This window comes from Carassius carassius, chromosome 9 (assembly GCF_963082965.1).
Source record: "Carassius carassius chromosome 9, fCarCar2.1, whole genome shotgun sequence".
NCBI classification, from domain to species: Eukaryota; Metazoa; Chordata; class Actinopteri; order Cypriniformes; family Cyprinidae; genus Carassius; species Carassius carassius.
Genome location: NC_081763.1, coordinates 31,840,864 through 31,864,072, shown reverse-complemented (window position 1 = coordinate 31,864,072; position 23,209 = coordinate 31,840,864). Strand labels below are relative to the sequence as shown.

The 23,209-nt window shown below is 34.4% G+C and overlaps 1 protein-coding gene across 2 annotated transcripts in view; it reads right to left on the bottom strand.

The window, feature by feature from the left end:
• Nucleotides 1-23,209, bottom strand: part of LOC132149616 (protein shisa-6-like) — an 81,804-nt gene that overhangs the window by 34,783 nt on the left and 23,812 nt on the right. For both annotated transcript variants that reach the window (XM_059559003.1, XM_059559004.1), the window contains exons 4-5: nt 15,851-15,943; nt 13,603-13,671 (exon numbers count right to left, since the gene is read on the bottom strand). In XM_059559003.1, coding sequence (XP_059414986.1) covers nt 13,603-13,671; nt 15,851-15,943 — 162 coding nt within the window. The remainder of the gene's footprint in view (nt 1-13,602; nt 13,672-15,850; nt 15,944-23,209) is intronic.

Below are 23,209 nucleotides of genomic sequence, written 5' to 3'. Positions count from 1 at the left end.
AAAAATATGTTTTTTCTTGTTTTCTGACAAGATTATACACTTTCTAATATATAAATATTGTTTTTCAGCAAATATTATTTTCTTCTAGTTTTCAGCACACATTTTAGTAATTTTAGTTTCTAGATATTTAATAAATATGGTAATTCTGTTTATAGCTGGTAATTAGCTTTATCTCAGGACTATAACAGTCAGGAATATCATATCCTCGTTAAGACAGCTGAGTAAATGAGTGCAGAAGAAATCTCAGTACAGGATCTTAAGCTAAACCACCCAAACCTTCTCAAATCGTCCTAGTTAAGAGAATATTTTAAGAGTTCCCAGATGGGTTCATTTACTCATTAACACAGGAAAATCTCTCTCAAGGTGTCAAATGTATGAGACAAGAAAGACATGAGAAAGAGTGAGCGAGCTTCAATCTTAACATCAGCTAAATAAGATTTAGTGTTATACATCTATTAATACCGGCATGGAGCAGAATAAACCTCATAAATGACAACCAAGAGGAAAAACAAAGTGATAGTGAAGTAGTAACAGAAATGAAGCTGAAGAAAATAAACTGATAGTGTCTGTTAAAGATCTTCGCTGATGTGCTAATAACTCACACGATGATTCGCACAATGATTCGCATATGAAAACAACACATGCTCAAATAAGTCCAACCATGATTCTGTGCTCAGCCGCTTTCTTGGAAACCATTTCAATAGAAATCTGCATAATAACCCAAACAAACAGATGAACAAACAGTGCTGATTATTACAGCAGGAGTCCGCTACATCCCTTATCCAATTAATGATAATCAATGTTTCAAATGCCACCCGCAGGAATTTCTAGTTCATATATATATATATATTCCATTATATTTAAACAGCAATTTAAGGATCATGATGGAAGAAAACTTAATTTCTCCATTCCAATCCACATACTTACTTAAATAAACCTCTTGTTTAGAAAGAAAGAAACCATGTGACCAACATAACTGATTGATTGACATTTTTTCCATAGAAATAATTTGGTTATTCAATTAAAGAACAACGCATTTAGTGAGGAAGAGCAAGATTAATTACTTAATTAATTAGTATTAATATTTATTTATTCATAAATATTAATTAAATAAAATATTGTATTATTTAGAGACAGAGAGAGGAAGAAAAAAACAACATTTGACCAACATTATTAATACTTATTTACAAATAATCTGGTTATTCTGAAAAATAATCACTCATTTACTGATCATCTGAACAACATTCATTCATTTATTCATTTATTTATTTAGGTATTATTTATTCATATTTAATTTATATTAATTTTTAAAAATCAATAAATGAGTGAGTAAGTAAATAAATACTAATAAAATAAGTAAAATAAAACAAAAACATGCTGGTCAAATGCCCTATTCCTATCTAATTCAGAGATTCTCTACCACCGATTACTGATTTATAAACAAACAAACAAACAAACAAACAAACATGTTGGTCAGATGGTTATTTCTGTCTAAACAAACCGTTCTTTACCAGAATAACCACACATCAGTGTACTAAACCTTAAAATCTTTCCTCAGTAGATTCAGTTACTCACCACTATAACTCAAAGGTGTGTGAACAGAGTTTTTAGACCCTTTTACACACTGCTTGATTTGGTTTAGCAGTGTGCCACAGTTGTGTTTTTATGTGACTGCAATCAATCTGTCATCTGGTCCTAATGACAGTCCAGTCTTAGAAAGAGAGCACTGCATAACTTTGTTCATAAAATCATCTGTTCTGTTCATTGTGTACATGCAATGCGAGTTGCTATAGTGCCATTTATTATTACTTACACTGAGATATTCTTCAAACAGACTAAAAACAACGCCGCTAATGAGGCTTTCTGTGGTTTTGTGAGTGTACAGAGAGTATAGAGCATTATGCTTTCCTTTGGACTGTAATCTGCCTTCAGAAACTCCACCGCCACCGAACATAACGCCAATTCAATCCCAGCCGGCCCTTTAATGCCGTAATTTGCTTGTTTTCTACACGGCCTGTGCTTTCATCATGTGTCTGCTTACTGCGGATATGACTTCAAGAGAGACATGGTCATTTCACAAGGTGTTGTGCATCATATTGAGAACGCTGAATTATCTGCATGCATCATAGAGGTTTTTGCAACATAATACTGTTGTTTTTAAAGGAATAGTCCCTTATATTTATGTCCCTTAAATAGCTTGCTAGTTTCTTTAGAGCTAAAGTTTAGAAGTACTGTAGCTTGCTCATCACTGACTCTCTCAAAATGAACATAAAACCTGAATCTAAACCTGAAAATAAACAACAATAAAAAACTAATCTGATCTACACAAAAATAAATGATAAAATAAAATTCACAACAATATACATATCACTTGCTATTGCTTACTTGCCAATGATACCTCCGACCACCCTCATTCAAGACAGCTGAATTCTGTGATAGAGGAATAAACCCTCATCCAAACAACTGAGCATGTCTTAAAGAGTTTTCAAACAGTGAGGACAGGAACATATCACGGCCAGAATGACCTGGTTTGGATGACCAGCACAGAGCTCTTTGACTGGACACTGACGCCTGCTCCTCAGACCATGAGCTCAATTAATTTCACAGTGGGGAGGCGAGCGGCGCTCAGGGCTGTGGGTGGAAATCAGCTTCCCACCGGGGCCAGATCTGTTCGGATGAGCACCTCCTCTGCGGTCAAGCACACCACATTCATGCAGAACAGCAAAACAAATCACTCGTAAAAATACAGGTCAACTCTTTAAAATAATGGTTCTATTGGCATTTAACATCCATAGAATATTTTCAACACACAAAAGGTTCTGTATGGAAGAAAAAGGTTCTTTTCATTATTCAAATGTTCTTTACACTTAAAAAAAAAAGTTTATTTTAAGAACTGTTCACTGAAAGGGACTAAACAAATTCTTTCTATGACATTTGCTTCATAAAACACTAAAGAGGGTTTTTATAGTGTTGCAATAAAATAACATAATAATAATGAATCTTAAAATAAACTTTTTTCTCTTAGTGTGAAGTGTGAAATGGGTCGAACAATAGCTGGACGAAGGAATGATGGAAAGGTGGATGGAATGATGGATGGACGTAAGGAATAATGGAAAGATGGAAAAATGGTTGGATGGAAAAATGGAACAATGGAAAGATATATGGATGGGCGGATGGATGGAACAATGGTTGGATAATGGATTGATGGAAGGATGGATGGATGGATGGATGGAAGGATGGATTGAAGGATGGATGGATGGATAGACAGATGGACAGATTTGGTTCCCTAGCAAACCTTTCAGTGAAAAATTCTTAAAAGAAGCAAGGAATTAAAAATAGAACTTCTACGTCATTACTGCGAAAACATCTCGGTTACGTATGTAACCCTTGTTCCCTGATAGATAGAATGAAGACATTATGTCGATATGACATTATGGGTCTTACTTGGGATAAAATACAATAGCACACATGATTTGAGGAAATCACAAATGCTGAAGAATCAGTTTAATGGTTTAACAATACAATTGAACAGTAATAGTGAGGCTTGCCTTAACCACTGTATAAAAAATGTAGTTGTCATTTATCATTTTATTATTTATGAAACGTTATGATGAGTGAGAGTGAGTGAAACAGGCTCTCAAAACAACTTTTAGACTTTCGCTTTAAAAAAGTTCAGTTTAGTGCTCTTCATCAGAAATCTGGCTTCATGAATAATTCATGGATTTATTAATGAGCTTATGGAGCATAGTAAAGTAATGCAGCTCTTGAATGATGCTCTCTTCTTCTATAAAGCACACCAAATATGTAACCCAAAATGAATGTCTAAGCTTGTCTGCGCTCAGAATCAATAATTAAACCGCCGACCTGGATGACTTTCAAACTAAACATCCTGTATATACAAACACCAGTTTGTCCGGGGTAAGGTAAGCCAAAATGTTCCAAAAAAGAAACTACTGGAAACCTCAAAACTGCAATATCACCAATCATAAAGACACTCATGCAGATCAAGAGAATGGCATGCATCATCACAACTAAAGCTCCATCCTGGGAATCTCGGAATGTTCTTCCCTCAATGTTACAATGTTTCCATTTAGAACATATGGTGATGATATCATCACACTGTCCATCAGCCTGTCCTTGACCTGAACTCTTCTAGAGAGTTCTAATAGTGATGTCACCTCTCAGCAGTGCATTTCACCTATAGACTATAGTCGAGGCGAGTGGACCACGGTCTTCAGGATAAAAATGTACATATACTGTAGCTTTCAAAAGATTTTTTTTATGTTTTTGAAAGACGCTGTGTCTGCTCACCTAGGCTGCATTTATTTAATTAAAAATACAGTGAAAAAAGTTAAATTCTGAAATATCATTAAAATGTTCAACTGTTTTGTATTTAAATATATATTAAAATGTAATTTATTGCTGTGATCAAAGCTGAATGTTCAGCATCACTGCTCCATGATCCTTCAGAAATCATTCTAATATGCTGATTTGCTGCTTAAGAAAGATTTCTGATTATTATCAATGTTAAAAACAGTTGTACTGCTTCATATTTTTGTATAAACCATAGTTGTTCAAGATTTCTGGATGAATGGAAAGTTCAGAAGAACAGCATTTAAATGAAAAAAGAATTAACACTATAAATGCTTTTACAACTTTTTAACAATTTGTTGCATCCTTGTTGAAAAAAAAAGACAAATAAAAAATTTGAAACTATAAAGATGCAAATGAAATAAATTATGAAATGAGCAAAAGCTACTTTGCAAATACAAAGGGTAATAATTTATGAATCTGATTGCATATTATTGTGACACTGCTTGAAAAAGAAAAATAATAATAATATTAACTGCGCCATGTTTATACAAGAAACAAGCAGAAATACTGTTGGATAAACATTATCATCAAATCTTTAAAAAAATGATAGGATTTCTGACATTTTAGTTCATGTTTGTATAGCTTTAAAAAACCCAAATCCTAAAGTACTCCTAAAAGTAAACAAAATGAGCTTTTAGTCCAACAAAATCTTTCTACATTCAAAATATCCCTCTATACCTACAACCAACAAGTAATACCAAGTGGTAAATCTTTTATAAACCATTTAAAAACACAATCATTCACATTATACAGTACAGTACAGTATATCCAACATTTGGCTAATATTTCATGAAGTCTAAGACTGTAGATCATTTACAACTACACATTCATCTTTTGATACACTGTAAAAATTCATATTCGATTAATATATGTATTGTTAAGTTGGACATAAAGATTATTGGGAGTACATTTTACAAGAAAACACCATTTCAGTATGTGAAATTACATGGTTAAATCAATGTGTTATTTGCTGTTTCTTTATAATTATTTGTTAAATTAACTAGCAATTTCTAAAAGAAAGTAAATCCTTTTTTTAATGTAAAGTAAACAGCATCAGTATTCAGTGGTGTGAAGGCTGCTGCACTCAGGATGATGTTTCTGAATTCTGATGGCATGCTTGCATTAGTTTATGCTTCTCCTTTCGGCCCATAATGCAAGATGCTATCAGTGGCCGAGTGTGCGCTGATACACACGACTGCATACAAACACAGTCTGATCAGCAGTCTGATATAACACTGTGCTTTCACTGAGTAAATAGCCGTCTCACTGCTGAATAATGCATTGAAGAGTCCGTCAGACTCCACTAATACAACCTCAACTACCGAAATCCACAGTGCAAAGTTTAGATGAATTATTCTAAAGGATCTTCAGGTTTGTTCACAGGGACTGCAAGCAATAATTTAACCAAATAAATTCAACACGTTATAGGAATAGCTCACCCTAAAATGAAAATTAGCTGAAAAATACTCACCCTCAGGCCATCCATGAAGGGAACAGATTTGGAAAAGTGTAGCATTACATCACTTGCTCAGCAATGGATCCTCTGCAGTGAATGGGTGCTGTCAGAATAAGAGTCCAAACAGCTGATAAAAACATCACAATAATCCACAAGTAATCCACACCACTCCAGTCCATCAGTTAATGTCTTGAGAAGAGAAAAGCTGCATGTTTGCAAAGAACAAATCCATCATCAAGACATTTGAAATTCAAACCATTGCTTCCTAAAATAGTCCATAATCCAAAATAATGCTTCTTCCAGTGAAAAAAGTCCATCTCCTGTTGTCTCTCACATCAAAAACCACCAACATATTTGTTTAGAACTGTTTAAGACTGTTTTTACTTGGAAATGGTGCTTGATCTTTGCATATTTCTCTCCTGATTCAGATTAGACTTTTTTTTTTTTGTGGAGAAAATAAATATTATGGATTGTGGACTGACATTTTAGCTGGAAGCGATGGTTTGAAATTAAAAACAACTTGATGGATTTATTTGTTACAAACACGCAGATTTTCATTTCTTAAGACATTAACTGATGGACTGGAGTGGTGTGGATTACGTGATTATTGTGATGTTTTTATCAGCTGTTTGAACTCTCATTCTGACGGCACCCATTCACTGCAGAGGATTAATTGCGGAGCAAGTGATGAAATGATACATTTCTCTCTAAATCTGTTCTGATGAAGAAACAAACTCATCTACATCTTGTATGACCTGACATTTTAAGCAAATATTCAATTTTGGGTTCCTCTAAGAAAAACTAATGACATCACTATGACATCACAAACAACATTAGATGACATCATAAGATTATATAAGGTAGTTTTGGAAACATGGTATATGACTTCAGTAAGTATGTAGGGAAAGAAAACACACACATATATCAAATATACTGTTAAAAAGTCAATTGAACACCACAAGAACCCATCTGCATTTCAACTGGGTCCTGCAGGGGGTGATTTATCTGATTCCAGCACTACTCCCAATAGACCAGTGCAGTAATGAGGACACAGGGCAAAGGAAGCTGCTGTCCTTTGGACGTAATTTCCCATTGTACTCTCTCTGTGGTCATTAAACAGGTAATCCTCTATCAGGAGCTTCCTTAAGTTTCCAGAGCACCTTTTCCAATAGACCATTTCAATCACGGCCTCCTGACCCCATACTATCAAAGCAAACCCTTCGAACAGTTGACGGTGAAAAATAGAGCCTGGCTGCCTTTCAGCACGTGCATCAATGTGTGCCAATAATACATGGTCAACGCTAAATATTACAAACGTTGAACGTAAAAAATAATTCCTAGGTAACTTTCACAGTGCAAACTGTCAAATTTCCTCAAACTGTCTTTTTGTGCCACTAGAAAAGGTTTTTTTTTTTCGGTAAATTTTGATTTGGAACGACATGAGGGTGAGTAAATGATGAAGGAGTGTTCATTTTCGGGTGAACTATCCCTTTAAGACCCAGTTCGGAACAGGGTTGAAAAAGTCAATTCTTATTCTGAAGTCAAATTTAAAGATGCATTCACTGTGAATAACTCTGATGTGTATTATTCAGCATGTAACTGTTTCACAAATGAGCTGGATATGAGAAACCACTCTTGCATGAATGTCAACATAAAGCTCACAGTTTGTTTCAGTTTTAGTGCAGTCTGCTGTTTTCTAGGACAATATTTCTCAATATTTATTACTATTTGTGAAGTATTTTTCTTTTCCATCCATATGCAAAATTGATTAAATAGTGTGTATGTGAAAATACACACTAGCATTCACAATTTTGGGGTCATTAGCATTTATACTTTTATTCAGTGAGGATGAATTAAATTGATCAAAAGCGACAGTAAAGACATTGATAATGTAACAAAAGATTTCCATTTCAAATAGATGCTGTTCTTTTGAACTTTCTATTCATTAAATAATCCTAAACAAATCATGGATTTCACAAAAATATGAATCTGCATGACTGTTTTCAACATTGATAATAATCATGAATGTTTCTTGATCATTCTAATATGCAGCAAATCATAGAAGGATGATGTGACACTGAAGACTACAGTAATGATGCTGAAAATTAAGCTTTACCATCACAAATGCGATTTCAAAATATATTCACATAGAAAACAGTTATTTTAAATTGTAATATCATTTCACAATATTACTGTTTTTTACGTATTTATTTTATCAAACAAATGCAGCCTTGGTTAGTAGAAGATACTTTCGAAAACAATATTTAAAATAGAGAAACGAAATAACATAAAATACAGAAATAATAAAACAAGGAATCTATAAATAATAATATTATTAATATAATATGTAATTAAATGAATAACATCGAAATCGAATTAGGAATAAAAAGAGAGCATTATATTCCAGACAGGCTTCTGCAATCCTCAAAAATAATAATTAACAAAACACTGCAACAATAACACACTAAATAAATAAATGAATGAGATTTTGTCTCTCGCCATAAATAATTGTATGATTTAAAAAAAAATAGAAATATTGAAACAAGCTAGTAAGTGGCTTATTAAAATATTGATATATTGCAATAAATAAATATACATGATAATACTCAAATATACTGGTTTACCCACTATTTGTTATTTGTGAGTGCTATTTCTGTGCTTATTAAAGAACTGCATTGTTAGCTTAGCAAACAGACAACATCAAACACTCTTGAAAAAAACACAGTAGAAGAGTCTAATGTTTAGATGTCTACGGAGAGCGTTCCCAATCAATCCCTTATCAAATTCAAGCATGGAGCTGATATCTAATGTTTATTCTGCACTCAAAAAGGGAGAAGCTTGACTTCATTTTGAGTAGTTTAAGAACATCCAAGCTAATCAATAAACCTAATCAATCACTCAGATGACTCTGGACGCCGGAGACATATTTCCCATTAGAATGACTTCAGTGTGGAACATGACACCACAGCCGTCAGAAAGACCACACACGCTCTGGAGATGTGATAAGCAGACATCTCAGCCTGACAGACAGCTTCTTGATCTCTCCGCCGTGTCATTTAGACGGATGGCTGGGATTGGCCCAGCTCATTACCACCTGACATCTCCCCAGCAACACTGTCAAATAAATCTCCAGCGGCCCGCTGTCTGCCCCGCCCAGGCCGTTAATCACCATGACGATGAGGACACAGACAGGTGGAGGTGTCTCTCTGGTCCAGGACTCCATACAGCATCTACTGCTAAAACTCGGATCTATCAATATTAGGGCTTATGGATTTCTCAAGATTAAGTGTTTGGTAACTATTGTGACTTTAAGCCATTTAAAAAAAAAGTAATTCAGGTACTAAATATGTGAACCTGTAGGACATCAGAAGTGTTGAACGTTCAGGGATTCATGAAAGTGTTCAGGGTTAAGATTTTAACACACTGTAAAAGACGTCAGCATTTAGGTTGTTTCTCTTAAACAGCAATGAAATTAAAGAGCGCTGTGGGAAATGCTAGACATTGTTTCTGGGTGAAGAGTTTAAGGGCGTTCGTGAAGCGTTTGATGTGGAAATTGTCACGGCGTGCAAAATATCGAGTGTGGCCTTCACTACAGATGACCAGAGGTGGGTAGAGTACCCAAAAACTGTACTCAAGTAAAAGTAAAAGTACTTCTAGAAATATTTACTCAAGTAAAAGTAAAAGTACTAGTCTTGAATAGTTACTTGAGTAAGAGTAAAAGAGTATCGGATAAAAAATCTACTCAAGTAGTTAGTTACTAGTTACTTTGGGTCATATATACTGTACTGAGCCTATTTTTATTTAGATATATAGATAAAATGTATGTAATGTATGTGTGCGTGTATAAATGTATATATTTCATCAGCCTTTACTCCAATTTATGTAATTTATTATAAAAGCTTGTCTGTTTACTTAAGTAACAGATATAGGTGTCATGCCATAGCATATTTTTAATACGACTGACTTTATATTAAATGTGAATTTAACATTGAAAGTTAATGTGATTTAAATATTGCTACTAATCTTTCATTGTTCAGAAAGAGAGCAAATAACATTTACATTATTAAAGATAATTTTCACTGACAGTCTAGATTTCAATCACTCTCAGAAACTCCCATTAAAATCACTGAAACTGTTAACACTGTGAAATCAATATCTTAATTAAAGATTCGTACACACATCTGCACTTTGTTGTTTCTGCGAGAGATTTCGCCAGAAAGAGGTATTCAGTCAGTGAGCGAGTGAAGGAAGCACCGGGATTTTAGCGATGACTCATCGGAACACCTCTGATCGGCCAATGCTTTGATAAGCTCAAAAGAATCATGTGTGATTGGTTATAATGCGCAGCGCTGTATAAACGCATCTATCTCTGGCTCAGCGCCAGCAAGCGATCACAGATCTGAATTTAGCAGCTGATAATATGACTCGCTGAACGTACTTGCACCAGTGTGATTGTATTAAAATTAATAAAATCTCAATCGGCTATTTTTTGTCTTTTGGAAGCTGCATTCAACTTGACTCCCCTCTGTTATAAGCCACACACGTACAACAAACTAATGTCACAGTGGTATCGTGTACTGTAATCGAATGTAGCCCAAGTTATTACCTGTTAAACAGTAGACAGCACACGCGGTGTTCATCTAATAAGGATCTCCATCGCTAGCAAATAATAACCTTTGCTGATTTCAATTCAGTGCAGTTCCAGCCACGTTTTCAACGCTCTTTCTGTTCTTTAACGTTACAACTCCGAGTGAACCACTTCATATGCTCAGCGCGTGCGGCAGGGAACTGAACGACTCATTCAAACTGATTCATGAACCAATTCACTCGTTTGCCAACTGGTTTGATCAAGCCTTTGAACAGTATTGACTCAAAAGAATGAATCATTCGCGAATGGGCATCGCTCATTGCCCAGAGAAAAGTAGACGGCGCGTTTGGAACAAACTGAAGCATTTATAACATTTATTGCATTAAGATAAAGTAACGAGAGGAGCGTCGCCCACAATAACGAAGTAAAAGAACAGATTTTCCCCAAAAAATTTACTCAAGTAAGAGTATAAAGTACCCATCTTTAAATATACTCCGAAAAGTATTCGTTACCCCAAATAATTACTCAAGTAAATGTAACGAAGTAAATGTAACTCGTTACTACCCACCTCTGCAGATGACTGATGTGAGCAGCGTTACGCGCTTAGACAAGGTTATTCGACTTTACACAGAGCCTGTCAGTCAGACTGTGGTAACTGTCTGGTGCTCATGGGATCTGACCGCTGCTCGGCACTGATCTCTGAAACACAGTCTGTTTGGAGTCAAAACACAGTGCTCAGTTAACATCTGAGCTGAAATACTGCCAAAGATATATCTTCCTGCTTGTGGGGTCACGAAAAAACTGCTGTGAGTCCTTACAGACGACTGTAACGCATCTACTGAAGATGTTCAAATACAAGACAACAGCTGTAAAACAGTCTGTTCATCAGCTCTGACTGGACCAATGGGACTGACTTGACATGCATAAAAAACACTTTACACTTGAAATAAAATGCTGTATTATGTTATTATATAACATTTTAAATGAAATAAATAAATGAATAATGATTTACAAGTATATTAAAAATAAAAGTTAAATAAAAAATGTATAATAATGTACAGACAAAAAAAAGAATTGCAATTAAAAAAGCCTAATATTAAACAATAAAATAAAAATAAATACTGATTCAAAATATTAATGATAAACATGTATAACAAACAAAATATAATGTCAAAAACATACCACAAAAATACTAAAACTAACTAAAATTAAAGCAAAAACAGAACATCTAAAAGTTTAAATAATATAAAAACAACAAAATTATTAAACATTACAACAAAATTATTAAAACAAACTAAAATTAAATTAAAAACATAATAAAAAAAATATTTGTTTAAAAATCTCAATAAAAACAATACAGATGTTAAAAAAAATTACTAAAGCACAACAAAATTTGAAAACTTTAAAAAAGTTACATTAAATAAAAAATAGACATATTAAAAAAATGAATAAAAATGACAGAAACACAGAGAAAAAGAAGTAAAACTTTAACTAAAATTTAAATTAAAGCAAAACATAAAAATAAAAATTAATAAAAAAAAAACTATTTAGACATTAAACAAATAATACAAATGTCAGAAATACACGACAATTTTACTAAAACTTTAAAATAAAAAATAGAAATGTATTAAAAATATGAAAAACTGTAATAGTTATAGTATTATCTTGACAACACTAAAACAACACACATACACACATGCAGAAAATAAATGATGTAAATGTAAGGGGTGTTTGCCAGTGTGGAGATTTTCTGTATGATTCACTGGCATCAGGAAAAAAGTCTGATCACTTAGAAAAGCAACAGCACACGTTTCCTCAACAACAGTTTGTAGCACAAACACTTAATACGTGTGTTTACTGCAGTCATTAACTGTGAGCATGTGCCATAGCTTTTGCAAACAGCACTAATAATGTTTGTTGAATGTTTGCTGTATAATTAAAGCTCTAATTAACGCAGGTCAGAGGAAAATCCCAGGGTTTGAACAAAGAGGCATTTCTGCTGGTTCAGAGTCAGACGCTATTGTTGAATTAAATGGTACAGTGGTTAAAAGGCTCACCATGGTAACAGTGAGGAGAACAGTCATTAATAACCTAGAGATATTGTACTGGGAAAACCGCCGAGAAATCAACCAACAAACTTGCTTCTGCTGGTGCAGGAGGTGAAATAAATCAAAAAGTGAGTTTGTATGAAGCACAGGGGAGCACATTAAAGCAGAGCCACTGCTTTCCAAACACAAAAACGCCATTTACCCTACAAACATCTGTCACATCTGTTAATGTCAAAATCATACTCAAATACACGCACAATAAACAAAACCCAACATTCAACTTGAGACATCTCAGCATGTCTTCTAGACGGGACACTGCAAAACTGAACACTTTGAAACCAGAAAAATACCTTAAAGATAGGAAAAATGTCCCAAAATCAAGCACAAATCTAATCAAATTAAATTAAAATACAAAATGAAAAATAATAGGTAGAAATAAACACAAACAAACTAAAAATGCAATATGGTAAGTAACTAAAAACACACAAAAAAGAAATGCATACAAATTGTAATAATAATTCACAAGTTTTTGTTATTTATTATTATATTTTTTTTTTAAGAAATTATTTTTATTCAGCAAGGATGCACTCAATTGGTCAAAAGTGACAGTAAAGACATATATAATGTTACAAAAGATTGCTGTATCAAAAAGAAAAAATTCAGCTTTGCATCACATGAATGAACTTTTTACAATGTATTAAAATATATCAATAAAAATGTTACAATATATGAAAAACGTAATAAAATGTAATATTTCACAATATTACTGTTCTTACTTTATTTTTGATCAAACAGATGCAGTTTCAGTGAGCACAAGAGACTTCTTTCAAAAAAACAAACAATCAAAATTTTGAATGGTAGTGTGCACATATAAATATTATATTATCCTTTAAATCGGATTAAATTGTGGTTCAAGTACTCATAAACGTGCTAAATCAGTTAGTTCTTATTAAATGAACAGAACTTTGGGACAAGTTTTTCCTCTGCTCCAAAGCAGCATTTATCACACAGTTGTTTGATAAGCATCAGTTCCAACAGATCCTAGATCATCTACACAGCAGTTCAGTAAAGCACGAAGGTAAGGTCACCTGTGAGCAGGAGGAGCGTGTGTGTGGTGTCTGAAGCACGATACATACTGTAGGACAGAGGAACGTCCAGCTCGGCCTGCCATGACAGCTGCCCGAGATCATCTACAGAGTGCTGCGCTGCAAGACACAAACACACACATTAACACACCTCACGCTAACGTGTGCACGCATACAGCTGACAAACACACCGTCACACATCAAACAGTCCTTAATATTCAATATCAACCATTTTAGCATGTATCAAGCATCAAAATTAGTGCATAAAAGTTTTTTTTTTTTTTTATCAAATCAAAAAATTGTTTAACTAAAAAAAAAAAGTTGAACTTAATAATACTATGTACTAATATTAACAAAAAAAAAAAAAAGAATTACGAAATGTATAGACATATTTAAATAATAACTTAAAAAAAGAGATGAAAAACACAACAAATTACTAAAACATTAACAAAAATTATAATGAAAACAGAAAATATAAAAATAAAAACTGCTTAAAAATATTAATAAAAACATAAACTGTATATGTAAAAACCATATACAAAAACTCATAAAAAATGTCAGAAATATTCATATTAAATTAGTATTCAAATATTAATGTAAAAAAAAAAAAAAAACATTTATTCTCATTTACTGCTGTAATGCAAAATAAACAGTCTAAATAGATATTTGGCGACTGGTTAGCATTTATTAAACGATAAGCTCAAAAGTAAAGTTGTTTCAGGATGCAAAGCTTATTAACATTTAAATGAATTATTTGAAAGGCAAACTTTAAAAATCATTCACAACAAGACCAGAATGATGCATTGAGAAAGTAAAGCGGCTCAGTTTTTGATTTCACGTTGACTTTAACAGGCTTTCAGCTAAAATCAGCAGAGAGTTTGAGGAGCAGATCGAGCGGCCAGCTCCGTCGCCTCTGGAGACAATCTGTAAGGAAATTCAATCAGGTGGAATTAAACAGGGTGAAGATTAAGACCAATGTGCATGAACCACAGGGCTTCAGAGCAAAAAATACTTAAGCAACTTATTAAACTTTTTCACCTTGAGGATGCGCGACACGTTGGGGTATTAAATTTATCCTCTTTTACAGTCGCATCTGAATCATGTGCCACAAATCTGGCAGCAGAGTCACGCAATTAGCTCAATGGACAGATGATTCAACAAACTGATATCCTTTATTAGCCGAGCAAACAAAAGTGGTTATTCCTCATCAAAAAAAATAACGTGTGATGTCACGATATTCCTCTGATGGTCATTCATCTAAATGTTATTGCTTCTGGATTATGTTGTTGCAGTGTTAACAATCAGCCCGTGGTGCGCTGATTTTGCCGCATTATGTGGGCTTTGGCGATTCACACAGGAGAGACAATGAGGAGCGGAGACGAGGCCGCAGACGCTTGGCAGCTGCTTTCTTCCTCAGTATGTTAATTAGCTTTAGGAAAAATCATTATTGCACTGTCAACAGCTCAATCTCCCTCTAGGACATGTGCTCGGCAGATGAAACATGAATAAAAGACATACGGGGCTTTTATTCTGGAGGTGAGTATTGAAAAGTGAAGACATTAATATAAACAGTTTCACAAAGTATTGAGCATGAACAATGTTACTTATGTTATCAAACAGTGTTACGTCAATTAAAACTGCTAACACTACAACTACAATTTGTTTTAGTTTCAGTAACTTTTTGTAACTTTAGTAAAAACAAACAAACAAACAAAAAATGCACCTAAAAACCTGAAAAATGCAAATTAACAATGTTCTAAAATTACTAAAACTAAAACTGAAATAAACATAAATGACAGCTAAATAGAACTGTAAAAAAACAAAAACAAATAAAATGTTTATAAGATAATTCAATATAATACTAAAACTCCTAAAATTACATCTACATTTTTTTTATATTTATTTAATAATAATTTCTAATACATTTTCTGAAACCTTTGTTTAAAAAAAAAATAATACACCTAACCCTAAAACCCAATCTTAAAAAAAATAAGAAATATTGAAAAAATAAATTTAAAATAAATAAATGAATAATAATAAATATTTTATATATATATATATATATATATATATATATATATATATATATATATATATATATATATATATATATATATATATATAAATTAAAGCTACATAACTCTTCTAATGAATATATATTTAACAAGTATATTATTTATTAGAAGGCAAAGTTGAATTTCCACCATCATTACTCCAATCAGTGTCACATGTTCCTTCAGAAATCATTCTTAAGAAACATTTCTGATTATTCTCAGTGTTTTTGCTGTTGTGTGATTACCTTTCGGATGGCTCCTGCCGAGTGTCACAAAGCCAGAGGAAATAAAGTTATGAATGTCTTGACCACTGCGGAAGTTTTCTTTCCCATAATGCCCTGCAAAGACAGACACAGCAAGTGTTATTAATGAAAACATTACTTTATCATTTTGTTGACATATTAGGGTCGACAGATTGTTCAGAGGTTCAGAGATTTTGATTCTCTTTTTATCACTCCAGAAATCAGAAAACATCAACTTTTTAACAATAAATCGGGGGTGGGGGGATCTATTTTCAACATGTTTTTAGGAATAAAACATAATATAACTCAGGTGAATGGGGGAAATGTTTGAATGTTTTGGAACTGAACTGTTTGGTGTATTACTTTTTCATTTCATTCCCTGTCAGGCGTCCTGTTTCACTGTATAACACTTGCAATATATTTTACAAGTCAGCAAAAAACACAATAAAAAGATTTCTTCACATTTTTAAAATACATTTCTTTTGCTCACCAAGACTGCAATTATCTGAAAACAGCAATATTGTGAAATACTACAATTTAAAATGGTTTCTTTTTCAATATATTTTAAAATGTTATTTATTCCTGACTCCTGACTTCAGCAGCTGTATGAATTGGAGTATACATACGCAATACACTTAAATCTGTATTTTGGATGTTTTCTTTCCATTAACCTAAAACAAGACAGAAGTTACAGAAGCAAAATCTCAAAATTGAGCAGTGCATAAAAACCACTGGTTTTGCCTGCAATATCGTGCCTTAACTACCCTTTATACCCCACATCGATCACATCACGCCCTTGATTTCATGCGGTTATTGAGAAGTCATCTCAGCCAGCAAGCCATAGAAGGCACTCAGAGATGGAGGTCAAGATAAGGTGCTGCATTAAGTTTTAATGGGGCAGAGGTTTTAGAGGTCACTACAACACTCTCAACACACACACCCAGGGGCGAAAGTTTCATCAGCAGATTCGGCACATTCGCGATAGAAAAGCGGAGCTTTCATGTAATGGTATTACAACTGTGAAATTACAAACAAAAATATACACATTCTGAGACATGAACTAAAATGAATAGTGAATTTTATTAACATTAAATCTTACTCATTTTCACCTCAAAATTTGGGGGAAACTGTGCCTCCCCTGCCTCACCCGACGAGCCGCCACTGAAACCGACTAAATCATAGGGAACTCGGGAAAATCTAAAAGCGCACCCGCACTAATCTAATCTAACGTACGAGACTTGTATATGCGTACAATATGGGTGTGTGTAAGACGTTATTAAACAAGCTAGGTAAACGCCTGTATAAAACGCCTGTTATAATCGATAACAGCGCAGACTACATCGGTGACAAAAGTAAATTGGTAAACAAAAATATTTTTTGGACACGATTTATTAATGACTCAGCATCATCTATATTAAAGAGAAAATAATCACGTCATCCGATGTTTAATGTGAATAAAGTAAGCTTGACTTATGGAGTTCCACAACAACTGAAACACGTTGTTTTATCGCACCGGACTGTGTGTGTGTGTGTGTGTGTGTGTGTGTGTGTGTGTGTGTGTGTGTGTGTGTCGGTGGTGGTGAGGTAAAATGGGAGCAGGCAGTGGACCAAAGCGATGTGAGGCAAAGCAGGGGGAACTCGAGATGTTTAAAACTTTTTTCTTGTTGTTGCTCCGTTTGCATTTGTATTGTTTTACTACTTACACAATTAGTTTAACTATATATCATTATAGTATTTACAATACACATATTTCCATTATATTTTAGGGGGGACACCTCTCAGATGGGGGGATCAAGTTAAAGTAATTGATGCTTGCACATAGAACAGCCACAGGCTCAGCACCCGCCTATTTCCACTCACTATTACGAAACTACAAACAGTCCAGAAGTCTGAGATCCGCTAGTGAGAGACGCCTCGTGGTACCATCACAGAGAGGCTCAAAATCAACTTCCAGAATATTCTCCTTCACCATTCCTGGCTGGTGGACTTTGTTGTTTCATTAATACTATCCATGTTTTTATCTCCAAAATACCCATAACAGAACTAAAAAATGGATACAAATTTATTGATAGCTCATATTGATATCTCAGATCTTGACTTCACACTTTGATTTAATCATGCTAGATATTTCAATCAGACATAATGAATCACAGGTCAGTGTGGACAATCAATACCCAAGTGTCCCTTTCTACATGAAATTAAAGGCAGGGGTGTCAAGATGACCCGGAGACAGTCAAACCAGAGATCAGATTGCATTAAGAAACTCGTAATGAGAATAGCAGATGGGACCATTTGCCATCTTCATTACTCACTCTCTCTCTTTATATTTTCCTCACAGTGGCTGATCTGTCCATCACTGTGAATTTGGTGCATTGCTGCATGATGAAAGTTAATATTTAAACTGAGCGAACATGCATGCTAATGTTTAATCTGAAAGATCTGCTTCATTTTAGCTCGTGATGCGCATCAAATCTTCATGTCCTGGATTAAAGAGCCTGAAGCAAGGTTAAATAGGCCATATCCAACAATTTTACCATCTAATTTTCTAATCTTGTTTCCATTAATATAGCCAGTACAAAAAAACATCCTCATTTAAGTATTTCACGACCATTTTCCATTCTATGACAGAATTAAACAGGCTTTTTTGTTACTGTACCTTTAATGGAACAGTTCACCCAAAAATGAAAGTCTGCTCAAAATGTAGGCCTACTCATCCTCAGGCCACCCAATATGTAGATGAGTTTGTTTCTTCATCAGAATAGATTTGGAGAAATGTAGCATCACATCACTTGTTCGCCAATGAATCATCTGCAGTGAATGGGTGCCATCAGAATGAGAGTCTAAACAGCTGAGAAAAATATCACAATAATCCACAAGTAATCCCTACCACTCCAGACTATCAGTTAAAAGCTTGGGTCATATGATGGGATTTAAATTGTTCCCCTCTCTTTGGAGTGTTGTAAGCTCTTGGTGCATAAAGAAGATATGTGAAGTTGCAAAGACTAAAGTATAAAATCCAAAGAGATATGCTTTATCAAAGTCTATGTCACTATGTGGAAATATTTGCATAATGCCACCCAAATGTTCACGCAAAGAAAGAAGGCATAGTTTCAGTAACACAGTTAGTGTTGAAGCAGTCATGTCAGGGAGATGTGTGTGTATCTAGGAGAAAGCAAAAGCACTTTATTTGGCCTTCTGAATGTAGATGCATTTAGGAATCTTTAAGATTACTTTCAACAGAACAGCAACACATTTTATGGACGACTGTTTCGTGAACCCAGGAGAATAGGTCATTCTGACTTTACTACAATAATCTGGCGCTTCTGAATCAGCTTCTGTAAGTATGTTTTGTTATTAGTTTCAGTATTTGCTATTGATTGTTCAAATTTGGGGTTTTATGCATCGTGTGTGTGTGTGTGTGTGTGTGTGTGTGTGTGTGTGTGTGTGACAGAAGGTCACACAGTGGAGTCAGCTGTCTTAACCGTCCGTGGCTTGTGTTTGCAAACACATATGAGCTTCATCACTGTGTCTGTCACGAGACTCTGTTCCTGTTTCGAGCTTGAACTGATGGTAAAACTAAATAAATTATTAGCTGTCTTTACATTTATTTTGAAAGATGAAGCTTGCGATTATGGAAAGGGGTGTTACATTTCCGGCAAGTGTTTGCGGTGTTCGGCCAATCACAATGCACTGAGCCAGTTTGCCAATCAGAGCAGACTGCACTTGTCGGAAGGAGGGGTTTTGTAGAAAATGACGCGTCTGAGAGAGGCTGGACATAGAGGACTTACAATAATGTACAGTATTTGAAATATAATGTTATTTATTTAATTTTATTTTTTTACATTAAAGCATGTCAACATATTTTGTTACACCAAATACACAAAATAATGATCTTTAACCCTCTGGAGTCAATCCCTGCGTACATTATGAGGCATCTTCTCCTGATAACCCCAAAAAGAACTTAAATTACACTTTCAGTTTTGATCATACAGATAAGAGCAATACATCATTTGAATTTGTAAAGGGTGTACTTTTATTTGTAAAAGTGAATAGCAGGTGCTAACCTCTGCAAACTGATTTCATATTTTTAAGTAATGAAATCAACAGAACATGAAACCCAGAAAGAAAAACACAATATTTCCCATGTGAAACGTGAAAAACACAGTGTTACTATAACAATCCAATCAGCTACTTTAACATTTGTACAGTAACTGCAAGCATAAATTCAATTTCATTCAGTGATTCCTGGAATCAAGTCAGTCCCAAAACACTATTTTAAATAAGCATATAATGTGCTCACAACAAGAATAATTATATGCTATAAATCAGTGAATATGAGATCTTAGACCATATCATGTGATGATCAGAAGGAGAAAGGAAATCTAATACAGCATGTCCTTCCACCATTAAAAAGCTATTTAAACTCAGCTAGGGGTCATAAAGGGACTACGAATGCAAAAGCCTAATTCAATTTATATACCTTGGCACCAATAACAACACTTTCTCCTAGTTGACTAATATAAACGCATGCATTATAATTGCATAATGACTTGAAAAAAAGATTTTGGTTTGTTTATAAAATGAATGTCAGTGTTATATTCATAAATGTAGCTCTTCTTAAAGTGTCTGATTAAAATGAATGCATCAATTATATACATAAATTATAACAGCACTAACCCAAACCCTAATGGACAGAGGAGAGCCATTGAAGAAAAATAGGTCACGGAGGTTAACCAAATGTAGGGATGGACTACCAGAGAAATGAAAGAAAATCTCTGCACAGGAAATCAATAAGAGAGTGAAAAGAGATTGAATTTCTTTCAGCCAATTAATCAGATGAGCGGACATTCAAATTTCTTTCAGTTTGAAAGCTTTTTATAAACTATGTGCCCTATTTAAAGGCATTTAATCAATCAAAACAGATGTTTTATGGATCACAGGAGCACTTTGTCACCAGCTATCAGGAGACGAGAAGATCAAACACAGCAGCATTCCTCTGATGCAATCACACACACACACACACACACACACGCACACACACACGTTAAGGAAGGATAAGATGACATAAGGTGCCCCCCTTAAGAACAATGTTCATTTATATTAAATTGTAACATATCTAGCTACAGTATGAGTTTAGCATGCGCAGAATGACGATCTATCAGACAATATCCCCTTTCACACATACAGTCTTTACTGGTAAATTAAACCATTAAGTGATCATGTGTGAACAGGACTTTTTAAAAAATACCAGTAAATTTGTTCTGCCAATTTACCGGTTTGAGAAGTAATAACATTAAAAGTAAATTACCAGTAATCTGCTCAGTTTGAACACAGATTACCGGTATAAGCACGTAAGAGTTCAGAACACGTCTACTCTAGGCCAATCGTAACATTCTAACACATATGACGCATTTACTCCATGCTGTTTATGGATGTCTAAAGTCGTCTAATAGGATGTCTCTGGGCCAAAAGCCACTGCATGAATGTGAACATTTGACACAATAATTTAAAACGTCAACAAAAACACTGACCGCGTTTACCCCTCCATGTCTACAAACACAACACCAGGAGTCACAGTTGTCTATACGTCATTTTCAGTTAATGATATCACAGAATTTACCGTTGTTTTTAAATTGATGTGTGGTTAGGTTAGGTTGCGAGCTCACTTGACTAAAAGTGTTGCATCCTCCTGGGTGTTGGCTCATGGCACCTCACTGACAGACATTTGTAGAGCTGTGGGCCAGTTCACTAGGTTCTTTAGCCTTTGTGTTGAACTGGTCTCCCCCTGTGTCCTCACCTCAAAAAGGTAGGAGCACTGAGAGGCCTTGGTTTAGTGTCGGCTTGCTAAAACTGCTCCAGAGAGTCCATACTGTTGACCCTTTCGAGCTCCTCCATCCCCTAGTCAGCCAGACATGGTGGAATGTCCGGTGCCATGCCCTCACTTGATGAATCCGTGAGAACAGGTAGAGGGCTGGGTTCCATATGTAGAAACCTAAGTGGATCCCATATGTGTAAAGTCAACGGTATAGCCTCAGTGACCGTGACAGACTTTCTGCCATTTCCCAAGTGGGTTGCAAGCACCTCTAAATCTTCCATATGCACCTAAACAGGTGTCTATATGTGTGTTTCTGAAACCTCCTTTGGGAAGGATGGGGCTTCTGCAAGGTTCCTGTTTCAAATGGAACGGGTAAGTTTTCCCAGTATTATTTAATCTCACTTAGCTTAAGTGTCTTCTTGTTGCGAGCCCTGGCTTATACCTAGAGGGGCACAGGATGTTCGCACAGAACACTGGAAGGGACAGCATCCATAGCACTTTGGTAGGGATTCCCAATTTGTCAGTCACTGACGTGACGTCGAAAATGACAGACTGAAAGGGAACGTCTCGGTTACGTATTGTAAACCTTGTTCCCTGAAGGAGGGAATGGAGACATCATGTCCTGATGCCACAGCTGCTGTACTACTGCTTGGCTCCTCAGTGAAAACCTGAGTATCAGTGCATTCTCTTAAAATTTCTTAATATTAAAATAGCAACAACAAAGAAATCACTCACTGCTTTTGATTGAATAGCTTTTGTAACTTTAAGATTAATCTTTAATTTATGCAGTAAAATATGCAATGCTGTTTTACATTTCATTACTTTATTCTGTTTCTGTACTTGAAAACTAGTGTTATACATATATAAAAAAATGAAAATCACCATTTATTTTATTTGTATCTTTATTTATTTATTTGTGCTGTTGTTTGTAGTTAGATGGATTAATCTTATTTTCTTTATTTTTATTTGAAAGTATAGTTTTTACCTAAACATAGTACTGAACTATACTGAAACCATGACTCTAAAACCATGATACAAACCAAACCGTGAGTATAATATATATATAGAGTGTGTGCAACAAACATAGTATAACGTCTGACGCCTGAGATGAGACTTTTTATTTCATAAGTTACAAAAATTAGGATAAAATAATGAGACTGTCATTAAGCCTGACAACATCTCATCTGACCACAGATACTATAATCGGGACAGCATGTTTTTCTCAGGCAGTCTTTACTTAAACTGCAAAAATAAATAAATAAATACATTTGTCACCAGCTTTTATGAATATCTTTCAAAATAAAAGTCTTGCATCAGAAAAAAACATTTATAATTAAGTTTTTTGTTGTTGATCTTGTTTATTCTACTGTACACTCCGCGAAAAAATAGAGTATGAATTTTATCAGGTCATTCATGCTAGCTGCCATTATTATTGATATACAATATATTGTAATTTAATAATAATAATAATAATAATAGTTTTTATTATTATTATTATTAAATACATACAAAATAAAAATTTTAACTATTTATTATAAAAAATTTGT